This window comes from Lontra canadensis, unplaced genomic scaffold, assembly GCF_010015895.1.
Source record: "Lontra canadensis isolate GAN:19392208 unplaced genomic scaffold, GSC_riverotter_1.0 scaffold40, whole genome shotgun sequence".
NCBI classification, from domain to species: Eukaryota; Metazoa; Chordata; class Mammalia; order Carnivora; family Mustelidae; genus Lontra; species Lontra canadensis.
The window spans coordinates 1374600-1390011 of NW_022631034.1; the positions used below are offsets into that span (position 1 = coordinate 1374600).

Sequence of the window (15412 nt, forward strand, 5' to 3'; positions counted from 1 at the left end):
CGCCCCGCTGGCTTCCCCTCCCGGAGAGCGCCGGCACCCCAAGGCGCATGCGCATCCTCCCTCCACGGCGCTCCCCTCGTCCCAGCTCGGTCTTTTGCTTTGGCGGTGGCGGCGGCGGCGGCGGCGCCGATCTTCTCCGGCGTACGCGGCGCGCCGGGAATCCGCTGCGGTGTGAGTTCGTCTCGCCCAGTTCGCTTCCGCCCCTTTCTCCTGTCGGTCCCCGAATCCAGTCGGGGTGGGGCTAAACTGACCGTCCCCCTGTGGCTCCGCCTCTTTTCCACTTTAGATCCGGGTTCGGTCCTAGCCTTTGGGGAGGTTCCTGCTCGCACCGCAGTCCAGGTGGTGAGCGGGGTTCTGGGCGAGCCGGCCCCTTTCGGAGGGACTGAGGGAGGGAAGAGAGACTGGAAGAGGGCATTAATATGAAGGAATGAGGTCCTTCCTGTCCGTGGAAAGATCCCTGGGGGCAGATGCCTCTCCACACAACCCCTCCCCCCCCCCCCCCCCCCCCCCCCCCGAAATGGCCTTGTTTTTGCAGCTTTTCGTGGAAAGATCTCTGGCTTGGATCCCATCTCTGGTCGCCGTTTGCTGTGTGACCTTGGGCGAGTCACTACCCTTGTCCCCGCCCCTGTTATCCCCAAAGCTTCCTCCAACGCTAAAACTCTTAATTTTGCAGAAAAGCTTATGCAGTTAGAAGACTGGCCGTCTACTGAGGCCGTTTAGCCCAGATGACGTGGAGTTGACTGAACCTTCTTCAATCATGGACGGAAGGAGGCGACCTATTTATTGGGTCGTTTTTATTCCTTTACCATCGGTTACAAATTGCATGCCTCAAGACTTATTAATGTTTTCCTAAAATTGTCATGGGATCCTTGTCCTAATTCCTGGCCATCTTTTTTAAAAACTAGAGACAGCCTGAGAATTAGAGACATGGTGAGCTTGTGGTATCATCATCTCTGGTCTCGTTACTACTGAGGCTCTCTTTCCTTTGATCCAGATGGTGTGGTGGCTCGATTCTCCCAGTGCCTGGCTGAGTTTCGGACGTGGTTAAGAACCAACTGGTTGAGGTTCAGTGCAGACAAGACGGATGTGATGCTGGTAGGCAGGGGCACACTTGGAGATTAAGGGAGGGAAAATCCAAACTCCCTCAAGTAATACAAATATTACATTACTCTTGCTGTATATTCCAGTGTTTGAGAACTGATGATGGGCCAATAATGTCCAGAGTTTGGGTGTGATAAAAATAACATGTAAACAATCTTAGGACTTTGAAAATAATAGTTTGTTATAATCTGATAAAATGGGGCCACTGGAGAAAACTCTTTATGTAAAAATTATGAAAAAAACCCAAACTGTTTTTTGAAGTACTGAAAGGCTATGTAAGTGTTTTGGGGTGGCATTAATAATAAAAACCAACTAACAAAAAGATGATGCTGATTCTTGCATAGATGTGGGGCTTCTGAACGTAATGCATTACTGCTTTGTAACCTGCATTCTGCCTACTAAAGTAAAGGTAAACTCAATTTATCAGAAACGTCCTTTTTAGGTATTTTGATATTTAGGTATTTTCAACCAAATTAGTAGATATTTGTGAGTTTTTACTTGCATACCATGTTTAGGTTGACACTTTCAAATAAAAATTTTAGTAAATAGTTTACCAAATAGTCAAAAGGGACTCATGAACTCTGAAAATGGTTAGATAGAGAATTTGTTTTTAGGGTTTTAAATGCATTAAGCTGTTTCATTCAAACAGCTCTAGAGTTTAAATTGTTAGAAATATTTTCTTGGAGCATTCTGAGAGGTTCCTGAGTTGCATAACATTTTGTTTATGTAGTATAGGTATATAGTACTTATATTTGAGTTAGGTATTGGTACTGAATAAAAGGTTCTATTTCTTAGGTATATGTAAATTATGAGACTTTTTAATTTATTGGTTAGTTTAAGTACTGGTTGAAGTAAAATTGTGACCTTAAAATGCTTTTGTTAAAAGCAAAATAGTAACTGAAGGGTGTGTGTGTGTGTGTGTGTGTGTGTATGTATTATACCCTCTGTAAAAATATTTAATAACTTTAATGGAGTATTTAGTAAACTGCTTAAAAATAATTTCCCAATACAATAGCAGTTTTGAGAAGCTTAAATGTGGTGAAAGTTAATGTTAGCTTGCCTGAAAATAAGGAAGCATTTAGGTGGGGAATGGGAGCTCAAGAGGCATTTATTCAGGCTTTGTATAGTAATTTTTTTGTTTGTTTGTTTTGGGACATTAGCCACAAACCTCACATAGGATTGGAATTAACCACACTTTTAAGTTTAACTTTAAATACACAGTTCTAACAGAATACCATTTGAGAGATCACATAATAATGTAATTATTTTAAATAGCTGGTAGGTATTGGTGAATTTTCTCATACCTTTAACTCTGTCATGTCTTGTTTTTAAGTCTTCTATTATCAGTAGGCATTAAAGATTTATATTTTGTTAACCCAAGTATAAATAATGATTGTTTGCACTTAAATACAAAGAAGAAATCTGTTGAATTAATCCAAAATGCTGAAAAACTCAGGGAAATGGATGGATGTAACAAGGAGATAGATTCTAGTTTAATAAAAAGGAGAATGTTCCAAACATAACAGTTTTTTTTCTGAAAGAGCAGCCTCTTCATCAGACAGTAAGTCATTGGAGTGTTTTAGCATTGGCAGAAAACCCTGGTAGTGGGGACATGTGAGGGATTCCTACCTAGACCAGGTAGAAATTGACTAAAAGACCTCTAAGGTCCCATCTAACACTAAGATTCTGTGGCTAATGAATAGTTAATTTTTACATATTTGATACTGAGGAGATAAGAGATTTTGAGAAAGGCTGCTTTCCTTAAGGTGGCTTCTAAAATTTTGAAAGACAGTATATCATGAGAATGAAATGGGAATAAAACCATACTGAATTCATTAGTAATGTGTTACTAATGACTTAAAATATTGGAGCTATTTCTCTTTATTTTTAGAATATCTGAACTTAAAAAACACTGAACTCACATTTATTAAGAAAGGGAAGAAAAAAATGTAGAGGGAATATTTCCCCCAAATGATAATTCCACTTAAAATTAGTAAAATGATACATAATTCTAATAAACTTAAAAGCCATTTATCAGCAAGAGGGATACACGGTGAAATAGGTCCCAGATTTGATTTTCCTGACAATTTCAGAATTCATTCAGTAGCTTAAGGGACCATGGTCCTCGGCTTTTTAATCAGATTTGGGATTTTTTGTTGAGGTTTAACTGAAGAATCAAAGAGTAAATGGGTTTAAGCAAGCGAGTTAGTCCTGTACCTTGCGTTTTGGCAACACTTTCCAATTTTCTTTTTGTGAACTAGCTAAATTTCATATATTAGCTTTGGTAGTTAAATGGGCAATCCTCCTTTATCCCCATGGTATTATAAAGCCTGAGTTTCTACCTCTAGGCCCCTTATTCTGTCTTTACCCACCCCAGATCTATACACATTAATTGTTCTTTGCCTTCAGCTGTTTTCCATCAAGCACCTCAAAGGCGAAACTATATAAACACAAACTGACTTTCCAGAAAATGATTTTTATTTTGAATCTGAAGGACTAAGGTAATTCAGTAGGGTAACTCTGTGTCCCTATGCTAAAATACTTATTCCCCCAAGGAATCCTGAAAAACACTTTATACTATAAGTATTCTAAAAAAATAAAATGAAAATACTGTACAGTACAGTTAATGGTAAAAATTGTTTGTAGATTTGGGAACCTTAAAGTTTTCCTTTCTCTTCTTTCCCTTGCTTTTCTTTCAGTAGAAAATGTGCATCAGATGTTTATGTTTAATTGGTTTACAGCCTGTCTGTGGACTCTTTTCCTGTCAAATTACCAGGTAATGTCCTTTCACTTAGCAGCTACTTCATATGCCTGTAAATGCACAAATTATTCATGCACAAATTATTGGACATAAGAATTTCAAGTTAATTTTGAATCTTTGGAAAAAGAAACTGTTTAATAGAGTCTTGAATTTTAAGGGAATACAAATAATTTAAGAAAACAGCCCACTGCATTATATTAAAGAAAAATTGTATATGTGCACATTTATGCAGTATATTGTAGTGCCGGCATCACATTATTTGGAAGGAATGACTTTTTATATTTGACTGGTTGATTTGGGTAATCATTTTTTAAATTGCATCAAGAACCCTTGAACATTTTGGGGAAAACGGTCTTTTTGAAATTAAGATCTTTAAACTCCTGGTTTAGTAAAATATGTTAGTGCATGTTTTAATATCACCTTTGCATTAGCCAGTATCTGCCTTAGTAATGGAAGGGAAACATGTTTGTTATTTGTAGCCATTGGCCGTGCATTCATTAGAATTGGCATCAAGGCCAATTGGCAGTTCTAAGCCAATATTTTAAAATAAAATTTCAAATTACTGCCATTTCAGGCATTGCACATAAGCAGCTTTTCCCTCTATGCAGTCAATTCAGAGATCCATCAAAGAGCAGCTTTTTCGTACTCGCATTTTGAAATTTTCTTTAGTTGTGCAAAATTCAAACGTTGCACGATTATGTTGCTCCTGGCATCCCAGGAAGTGTGTGTGGGGAAAAGCAAATGAGATGTGAGGATGGCAGAGTACCTATCCACAGTCCCTTTTCTTAATCTCTGCTCTGACCTCTAAGATTTGGGGTTGTGGGATTTTACATTTCCTGTCGGGAATCAACCAAGAGAGATACTTGACAAGAGACAGCCGCTTTTAAAGCGCGCTACTTTGCGTTGTTGCCGTTGTTGCATCACAGCAACATCCGTTTTCCAGCAAATGCACTTCAAAAAGGCCTACATGTAAAATATAACGTATCTTTTCCCCTGCGATGTGAGCGCTGGATGCAGCTTTTTTGGCACTTTTCCTTGACCTCTCTGGTCCCCTCAGGGCCGTCTCCAGCTGGAGTCGCGGATCCGCTAGCGCAGGGGAGGCGCCCGGTGCTGAGATGCCCACCTCCCCCCAACCCACGACACCCACCTTGACTCCGCCCCCTCCGCGCTCCTCCCGGGGAGGGCTGTCGCGGGACCGCGCGCGCGCGCCCGCCTTTTCCCTCCGGTCCAGCTCTGCCGGGGCGCCGCGAGGGGGCGGAGTGGGGTGTGGTGGGCGCGCTCGGGCGGCTCCTGCGCGTTCCCGCCGACACAGCGGCGGCGGGAGCAGCAGAGACGGCGGCGGCGGCTGGAGTCCCGTTGCCGAGTCTCACATCCGGGTTCTGGCCGTGACCCAGCTGCGGCCGCCGCGGAGATGTGACCCGTCAGTACGGCAAATATGGCGGAGGTAAGGGAGCGAGCTCCCCCTCCCCGTCCCGGAGCCGGGCGCCCCTGGGCCCTGGCCGGGGAGGAGTGGAGTGGGCCTGGCTAGGAGAGGCCCAGCCCTGCTGGCGCCACTGCCCACCTGTTGTCCGGAACAGGCCGCGCTCTGGGCGGGAGCTTTCCCTGGAACTTAGTTGGGATGGGTCCGGGGGTAAGAGGAAGCGGAGGCGTAGTTGGACTTCGGGGGCAGTTTGAAGGGTCGAGTGCTGCGTAGTAGTGCGTGCGGAGAGGGGTGAAGGGGAGTGGGCGCCCGCGGGGCAGGGGCGTCGGTGGCGCAACTTCGCCGGCCGGTGCTAGGGGCCAAGAGGAGCTGCTGCTTCCTCTTCTTGCGAAGTTTCTTCCCTCCCTCGCCGAGATGCTGTTGCGCCCTTCCGCGTCACCCCCACCCGTTTGCTCCTGACATCCAGTCTGTTAAATGGGGAAAACGTAAGGCAGAACGGCCTTTAACTCTCGTTTTCCCAATGGTGCTAAGATTTGCGTGGAGAAATAAACCTGGCCTTTCGCAGGCCGGTCGTTTAGATTGGGGGAGTCTTCCTATATCTCCGAACAGTCATTCCTCCTCAGGGTAGAACATTCTTTCTCTCTTCACATTTCAGAAGAGTTACTTTCTACCTTTCCCTTTCTTCACTTTCCAGGCATTTCCCGCCCCCCCTTCATATTAAGACTATCTATTATTGTTTTTCTCTTCTAATTTTTTTCCCTTTGTAGAGGGTTTCTTTTTCTTTTTCCAGTAAACGAGTCACCAAAGCCCCCTTTTCTCGGTGGCTTCAAATCGTAGCGAACAACCACTCTTAATGATTGTTTCGAACTTAGTGTTGTGCCACTGGAGATTTAAATTTTTTTTCTGATTTAAACCTTTACACATTTGATTTTTTCTAATACTTTTTCCCCCCTTACCCTCAGAAGAATTCCGTTATTCTTTACCCCCTGGAGTTCAAGAAGTGATAGTATTTGGGGTTTTAAGCCTTCTTTGAGTCAGAGCCTCACTAAATGATTGTTAAGGCATTTCCTTGTATGAATTACCATTTTCATGGTCTCGGAGACACCCCAAAACAGATTCAGGAGTAGGGTTTTTGTTTTTGTTTTTGTTTTTTAACCATCCAGCCCTCAATTTTTGTGTTCCCTATTTGCTAAATGAAGTCAGTGATGAGTTAGTTGGTAATACTATATTATCTCCTTCTTAAGCCTTGGGATATGGAAACCGTGTAGATTATGGAAAAATATTAATTTTTGACGCTTCTTATGTACCTGTTGAGTAGAGGGACCTTAAAATTAGCTGTTTTGTGCAGATGCTTTTAGGGGTGCTCCTTCTGCTTTCCCTATGGAAACTGACTTTATATTAATGTAGTGGAGTATTTGCTATTAAAGGAGCAAATTTCACTATAGCAGGACTCTTTGCTGCCAGTAATCTTTTTAAAACATTTAATACTTTTGATTTAAAACTAAATTTAGATCTTAGGTTTATTTCCATTTCTTTTGTTCTTTGTGGTTAAAGAATTGTATTTCAAGGCATATAGATTGGAGAAAACATAGTACTTTGTATTTCACTTAAATGTGAATGGATTCATTCGACTGGGCTGAAACAGTTTTAGTCCTGGTAAGATTTTAAGTGTTTCTTTTTTTCACGTGTAAGAGAGGGAAGGGGTTATATGTGGCTGAATTTATCTACATTTTGTCAAATAGTTTTCAGTGGATTCCCTTTTCAGTGAACGCCTGTTAAATAAGCAACAGTGTGATAGGTGATAAGGTTTCTTCCCTGGTGGTGCTGCTCACAATGGTTTGAGCTTTAGGTTCTGTAGTCATATTTTAAGGCAACCTATTAGAGAAGGAAAATAACTTAGTTTGCAAATACAGTAAGATTTAGGTTTAAGAAACTTCACCCATAAATTTAACTGTTCGCACACTGAATACTTAATATGTAAGTAGTAGTATATTAATATTGTTTCTTGTTTTAGAAGTTAAAGATGATTGCATTAATATAAGAGAGGAAAAGCAATATTATTAGTCAGTAATCATTTACTAATATTTTCAAGGGTATGTTTTAGTTTTCTTCAAAATTGCATCACTTGGAGAATGGAACACTCATGTTCATTCGGAACGCATGGATAGTTCAATTTCGAGAAGAAAAGACCTTAAAAAAAAAAAAAGAAGAGAAAACCTGAGCTTTGTTTTCAGTGCATTTATTTAGTAACCTAAAATCTTAAAGAAAAAAAAAATTGTCCTTTATAACTCCAGTGGTTTTATTTTTAGTGAATTTGGAGGAAGAACGGGGGATCCTTCTTCATCTATGTCCCACAAAAAAATCTAAAGCAATTTGAAAAAGTGAAAAGTAAAATTAATTTTATTTTTCTGATCTCAATATTTTAATAATTAGGATGATTTTAGAGACTAGTCATTTTAAAAAATTAGGTGGGGAAATGCTTGGTGTATGGAGTTCTATTGTGGGAGCTCTCAGGAGATTTGTTTTTTATGATGCCAATATAAAGTATGTGGTAAAATAAATCAAATGTGCTCTTGTACTTTTGGTTAAGTAGACTTGAACATTGAAGCTAACTGGTGAAATAACAGAAAATGCAAAGCAACAATATACATTTATTTGATAAATCTGAGGGGAAACAGGTTATTGAGGAAATATGTCTCTGGAGAAAAATGTAGATATTATGTTTCTGGGTTTTTTTAATTGTTGTTATTTTTTACATAGGAGAATGACCCTGACCTTGTTTTTCCCGGGAAATGTTTAATTCCTGAATATAAATTAATTTAGATGTAAATAGAATATACTACTTTTTCGTATTTGATCTGATCATCTTAGGCAGTAGGAAGTATGTAATGGTTCCTCAAATTGTGATAACATTTAAAACATATTTAATGTGCCTAAAAGAAATGGTACATACTCCCCTTCTTAATAGTTTTTGGTACTATTTCTCATTACTTATTATCCCTTCGAATTATTTATCAACCTTCTAAAAGGAGGTTCTCCTAGTCACACTTAAAGGAAGGAAATTACAGGGTAGTTGCAGTTTTATAGCGGCAATAAGAAAGAAAGCTTAAGAGGAAGAAATCGTTGATCCTTTGGGTTTTGTAAGGAATGTGGTGTAGGGACCTTTGGGAATGAACAATTTGTCTGTTATTTCAGAGTTTGTAAACACAGAAGGGACTTTTCTTTTCCAGGAAAAAAAAAAAAAAAGCTACAGCATAGTGCAAGACCTATCTTTTCACCTCTGCTGTATTGTTACATGAAGAGAAGAAAATTTAATGAACTTGCTTTTCTGTATTTTAAGTATTTAAAAATTTTCAGAAATGATATACATAATCTTTTTATTCACTATTGCATCTATTTGTTTATTTCTCTTGAAAACAGACTGCTTAGTGGTTTTTAGTGTATTTGAATTTAATTTTTTAAGGAAATAGGATCATCTTGACTGCTCTTCTTGATAGTGTTAATTTCAGTTGTAAGCAAAACTTGTTTCTCTGCAGTGAATTTAGGCCTTAAATAATTCTCTGTAGTGGTAATGAATTTTTTTAATATTTATATTTAAGTGTATTTCGGATTTATCCAGAGTAATCAAGAATACCAATGTATGAGAGTCTAATAAAGTTAATTCAGAAGGAGTGATAAAGTGCTTGGTAAGGTAGGAAGGGTTAGCTGGAGGAGATACAGAAGTGGATTACTTTTAGAGACTTTTTGTACAGAAGACTAATCAGTTTCTCAAATCAGAAATAAAACACTGCCATTGAAGCAAGAAACTTAATAGTAAGAGCAGAAAAGTAATCATATATATAGAAATTTCTTGCTTGAGTGTTAGCTTGAGTCCCTGTATATTTCAAAAGATTCACAAATCTTTTCAAAATTCATTGCAGTGATTAAACTTTTAAAGTACTGGTCATCACTGGGGACCCATTCTCTTTGACTTATTCTATGGCTTTTAAGAATGACTTAAAATTATGTTTGTGTAGATAGGAAATTCATAAAGTAGTACCCTCCAGAAAGCTTTTTGCAAATAGAGACCATTTTTTTCCCAAAAGTCCTAGATTTAAAAAAAAAAAAAAAATTAGAAGAGGCTGTTAAACATATCGCATCCCTTTAGCTAAGTATTCCTTAGTAGTAATATGTCTTTTGAGGAAATCATATTAAAAGTAAAGAACTTAGATCTCAGAGGAAATTGAACTAGAAGAAGTCTAATTCTTTCTATCTTAGGGAAAATGAAACTGAGCAGAGTTAATGCAGTTTGTCCTAGGTTGTGCATTTAGGCTGTGGTACAATTAAGAGTGGGGCCTAGACTTCAGAATTCCTAGTGTTTAATAATAGCAGTTCATCCTCTGAATTATTATTACTGTAGTTAGTTTGCTAGTTTTACCACCAAGATTTTCTTAATCTTTTTTATGGCCCAGAATTCCTCAGGGGAAATAAGTGACTTAGTTTTATATGGAGGAAGAGAAATGGTGAGCACAGTTCCCCTGTCTTCTCCACCTGGAGAAGGGCCTCTAACTCCTTTCTGGGTTTCTATCCCCGTAACTGAGAATCTTTGATTTAGTGTCTAAATTACTGAGTAAATGAAGATAAAAAAGAAATGGTGATGGAATTGGTTTGAGGGGAGAAATTAGTTCAGACAGTTATATTCATTGAAAATAGCTTTTGATTGCCTGGACTATAGGAATCTAATGATTACTTCATGCTTTTACTACTTTATTTTTTTAAATAATGGTAATATTCTGGATTACCGTGTTCTAGAAAAATACAAAAGAGAAACATTTGAACAAATCTGAGGCATTGAATTTGTTACAGCTATTAGCAACCTGAACAGCTAAGTCATATATATGGGTGAAGGTATAGAAGTTAACAATTTCATTTTTTAGTTTGATTTGCCTACTCATAACTTTGTGTAACTGTCTATTGTTATGTTTTCCACCTCAAATATTTATGTATGCACCTAAAAGAAAACTAAGGTTATTTTTCTAAATTACATACTTGTTTTAGAAAAAAGTGACAAGTACTACGTTTTCTTAAAAATCTAGAAGTAGAGGAAGAAAATGAAAATAGCTAATAATAACCAATAATTCCACAGGATAATCTCCACTGACTTTCTTTAAAAAACAAAACAGTAATGCTAACAAGTGGCTAGAAAATTCCAACAGTGTAGAAAGGTATAAAATGAAAAAAAAAAACAAAACTAAAAACCAAAAAATAAAACAAAACAAAAAAACCAAACCGTTCGCTCCCCTACCTGTTTACTATTAACAGATTCTTGTATATACTTTTGGAGAAAATAGTTTTCATGTGTATTCCAGTCCAGTTTACCCCCTCCTCTATACTTTTTTTCCCATTTCTAATATATGCACAAGTAAATATGTATATATGGTTTTTATATCTTTTTCTCATTCCCCACAGATTTTTGTCTCATTCTTTTTAGTGGATTAATGTGTTTAACTATTTGGAAGACTTGTATTTCATTTCTAACTAGTTAAATGATAGACATTAAAATTTTTTTCCAACCTTTTGCTATGAACCACTTTATGGTAATGACTTGTAGATATATATTGGTATGCTTTTTTAGGCATATCAGTAGGGTAATTTTATATTAGCAAAATGATCACTAGAATGGTTAAACAAACTCGTTTTTCTACTGATAATGTGTGAGTGCATTTTATTTTTATTTATTTATTTATTTTTAAAGACTTTATTTATTTATTTATTTGACAGAGGGATCACAAGTAGGCAGAGAGGCAGGCAGAGAGAGGGGGAAACAGGATCCCTGCTGAGCAGAGACCCTGAGGCGGGGCTCAATCCCAGAACCCTGAGATCACAGCCCAAGCCGAAGGCAGAGGCCCAACCCACTGAGCCACCCAGGCGCCCTGTTTTTATTTTTTTAAAGATTTTATTCATTTATTTGAGAAAGAGTAGGGGAGAGCATGAGAAGGGAGTGGGTCAGAGGGAAAAAGCAGATTCCCCGCTGAGCTCGGAGCCCAATGTGGAACTCAGTCCTGGGACTCCAGGACCATGACCTGAGCCAAAGGCAGTTGCTTAACCAACTGAGCCACCCAGGCACCCAGTATGAGTGCATTTTTAATACATTTTAATCTCCAATGAAAAATCTTTACTACTTGCATTTTATAGTTTGTGCTTTTTCTAAAATAGATACTGTTACAAATGAATACCTGCTTAACACTTTTAGTTTTATTTTTCCCCTCCTTCCCCCTTTCAGTTTACTGTGTCATTAATGGTACTTGTTTCAGGTTTTCCTGGAGAGTATTGTTAGAGATGCCAGTTTCTTACAAGACATAAATAATAGTCTGACATGACAGATGACAACGTGCAGTTACATTTTAAATATGCTTTGAACAGATGAAAACCATTTTAAAAAGAAAGAGAAATTAAGGGGGAGGAAGGAGAGAAAGGAGAGAGGTAAAGAGAAAACATTTTTAATATATTTGTTTCCTTGGAACATACGGAAGCATTCAGGTCCTAGATTTCAGTTCCACCTTCACCACCTACCATGGAAGCTTGATCAAGTCACTATCTCTCTTTGGGTTTGCTAATCTATAAAATAAGTAGGCAGAGCAGATGTTATTGCCAGGTATATAGATATGATCAAGTAACTTATTCATTTGAAAAAATGTAGTACTGTATCCTTGTAAGCTGGTTCTGCTCTTCTCTTAAATACCTAAATAAAAAGTGTTCTCATTTCATACTGCAATTTCCTGTATTATGATACTAAACTCTTATTTTGGAAAATAATTGTTTTGCTGTTAGCTGGGCAAAGGTAATGTTTATAGTATAAACTGTTTTCAAATGCCAGGTTTCTAGAAGTTTTATTTTTAATTTAATTGAATAGAATTAACTTTCAAGAAACTGATCACTCATCCTCCCCAAACTGAAATAATGGAATTTTATTTTGCACATAGAATACTAAAATACATGTCTAGAGGCAAACAATCCGGCTTCCCCTCCCCCACCCTAATCTAGGTATACGTCAGTCAAACACCGTTCTTGAAACCTTCCAGTATTTCTGACGTAAAATGACTAATGCCATCTTTGAATAATGGGTGTTCCACTTTATGCCAGCTAAGCTTACAAATGCTACTGGTCCTGTAAACATTTGGTATCTTAATTACTGGAGAATATTTGGGATCTTTTTCAGAACTTATTAAAGTGATAGATAACTTTATCCATAAAACAACAGTCAGTATGGTACTGGCATTTAGTGCTGTTTGAGGCCTTTTACAAACTATAGACACCATTCACCATCCAGTATCTTCATTATTGCCAATATCTGACATCTGTGAAAATGTGTCTTTTATTCTTCTATAGGGTAATATTTCTAATCAGGAACTCCTTTTTTATAAGACTGTTAAGTGGAATAATTATTAGAGTGCTTAAAAAAAAAAATCCTAAATGTCCAAAGAGCCATTTCTTTTAAACTCCTAATTTGAAAGAAATGCTGGTTTTTCTTGTTTCTGCCCTGTAAATCATTTTGAAAGTTTACTAAAAAGGAAAAACAGCACTCTGAGGCTACTTGTGGATGGCAAATCTGGGACCAGATGAAGATAGTCATCATTGCTGTAGCTTTGGGCAGAGATTGTTCTTAAACTTGGGAAATAAAGTATAATTGCATGACATAAAAGTGGATTAACACTTCAAAATATTGATTTGCTCTGTAATAATTTGTCTGGTGGTTAAATCCATTTTGAGCTGGAAATACATAGCTCTGCCCAAAAGATGTTAAACAACCTAGAAACCCTTTTTATAGTTACATTACTCTATCACGCTGCTCTCCAGCTTCCTATTGGAGGAATAGAATTAAAAAGTAGCACTGTTTGGACTCTATTGTGGCAAAGTAACTTTTAAGTAAAGGTAGTGGTGTGACACTTGAAAATATATAATACTGAATACTGTTTTCTATTAAAATTAGTTGATGTTATAGTCCAGAATCATTTTAAGCATTAGAAGGAAAAAGAAATAGGACCCTTGGAAAAGTGTGCTTCAAAAGAATCTAAGTTATGTACAATCTAGAATGTCATACTTAGTACAATACCATAATGTAGATACTTTTCAAAATGGAGTTTTAATATCTCATAAGAAATTTGTCTAAGATGCCTACTTTTGAAAAATTAGGCACTTTCCTCATTTTATTTTGTTTTTCTTGGCTTTCTGCCCCCTTAGCAGAAAGAGGGAAAATACTGATCTTCCTCGACTTGTGATGGGGTTATGTCCTGATAAGCTTGTCATAAGTTCCAAGTATCATTAAAGGGGTGCCTGGGTGGCTCAGTGGGTTAAGTCTCTGCCTTCAGCTCAGGTCATGATCCCATGGTTCTGCGATTGAGCCCGACATTGGGTTCTCTGCTCAGCGGAGAGGCTGCTTCCCCTGCTCTCTCTGCCTACCTCTCTGCCTGCTTGTGATCTCTCTCTCTGTCAAATAAATAAAATCTTAAAAAAAAAAAAAAGTATTAAGTCAAAATTCATTTAATGTACCTACCCTACTGAATGAACATCTTAGCTTAGGCTAGCATATCTCAAACATGCTCAGAATACTTATATTAGCCTACAATTGGGTAGAATCCTCTAACACAAAGCCTATTTTATAATAAAATGTTGAATATCTCATGTAATTTATTGGATACTAGACTGAAAGCAAACAACGGAAAGGTTGTGTGGGTACACAATGGTTATAAATGTATTGGTTGTTGTTTACCCTCGTAATTGCATGCCTGACTGGGAGCTGCAGCTTGCTGCCAGTGCCCAGCATCACAAGATAGTATCATATCACATATTGCTAGCCCAGCAAAAGATCAAAATTTGAAGTTCAGTTTCTACTGAACGCGTATTGCTTTTGCACTGTGGTAAAGTCGAAAAACTGTTAAGTTGAGCCATCAATGTTGGAAGCTATGTACTAGAATAACCCTACCTCTTTGCCAGTGTTTTTGGCCTTCCAGCATCTCTGACTTTTAAAGGGCATGAAGTAGTTCTGAATGAATAGGAAAGGTTTTAATTATGAGTATATGTCACTTGAAGCATATTTAGTTTTTGTTATTTATAGAAGTGTGTTTGTAGATGAATTGTTTGTAATTGTGAATTAACTAAATTTAGATAAAATAGAGCCACGAATTGTCAAGTGGTGATACTACTAAAATAAGTTGCTAGCTACCAATTTTATCTTTAAATTTTCTGAATGCTTACAGTTAAATATATGAGGAGTAGAATGCTACAGTAGAAGCAGCGTTGTAATTGGGAATGTTTGTAATTTTTCCATCAGATAACCTCTCTAGACTTCAGCTTGAAGCTTACTAATTCTGTAATGACTTAAAAATATGTTGTCTGTGAGTAAAGTTAACCTAGTGTACTGTTCAGTGCTTAATAACTTTTCCCTTTTGCTTTCTTAAAATATAACTTCTACTTAAAATAATGTCTTAAAAGTGTTTTGGCCTCCCTTCTCCCACACATTTTAAGCCAGAGACCAGTTTGATAGCAAGCCTTGTGTATAATTTCCTCTGTCTTCATTGGAAAAAATATTTTAGGAAGTTCCAAGATCTCAAATCAGATCTCTTAAACTACGAATGTTATGAGACCCATATTTGCCTTCAAAATCTGAATCAATTCCTTATCGTCTTTGCTTCTAGATTCAGGAGTGTTTGAAATTTTTCTCTATGTTTAAATAAACATAATGTCAGAGAAAGGATTATATGGAAAGTTTTAATTTTTCTTGGACAATTCATACATTAGAACTTACTGTGGTTTTTGGTATCATGCTTGTCATTGAATAATTCTGTAAATTTTGTAAAGATCTACTACATAAAGATGATCATTTTTCTTCTTTTCTTCCCCTTCCCCAGCCATCTGTTGAGTCTTCAAGTCCAGGTAAGTATTTTCTATGTTTTCTGTAATCTCTATTTGACTAACATTTGTCCATTGAGTTATAAAAAGGCTTAGAAGAGTTAGACTATCATCTGACTTGCTTTTCTTCTGAATGCTTCTTTTCTCTGGGGAAAAAGAAATGGATGAAATATTTGACTGCCCATGAAAGTACAGGTGAGGCTGCTGTGAGTTCAACCTCGTGACTATTTGTGGGTTCATTT

General features: G+C 37.5%; 1 protein-coding gene across 12 annotated transcripts in view; it reads left to right on the forward strand.

Annotated features, from left to right (window-relative positions):
* MIER1 (MIER1 transcriptional regulator) overlaps nt 1–15412 on the forward strand; it is a 61956-nt gene that overhangs the window by 293 nt on the left and 46251 nt on the right. For 4 of the 12 annotated variants that reach the window (XR_004384108.1, XR_004384109.1, XM_032870050.1 and 1 more), the window contains exons 2-5: nt 995–1095; nt 3804–3877; nt 15170–15194; nt 15329–15365. Coding sequence is in view for 10 of the 12 variants with exons in the window: in XM_032870050.1 (XP_032725941.1) it covers nt 995–1095; nt 3804–3877; nt 15170–15194; nt 15329–15365 (237 nt within the window). In the remaining 2 variants the exon portion in view is untranslated. Of the gene's footprint in view, nt 1–133; nt 172–519; nt 1096–3800; nt 3878–5179; nt 5307–15169; nt 15195–15328; nt 15366–15412 lie in introns of those variants that run through there. The other 8 variants (XM_032870051.1, XM_032870048.1, XM_032870053.1 and 5 more) reach the window with 8 other exon arrangements.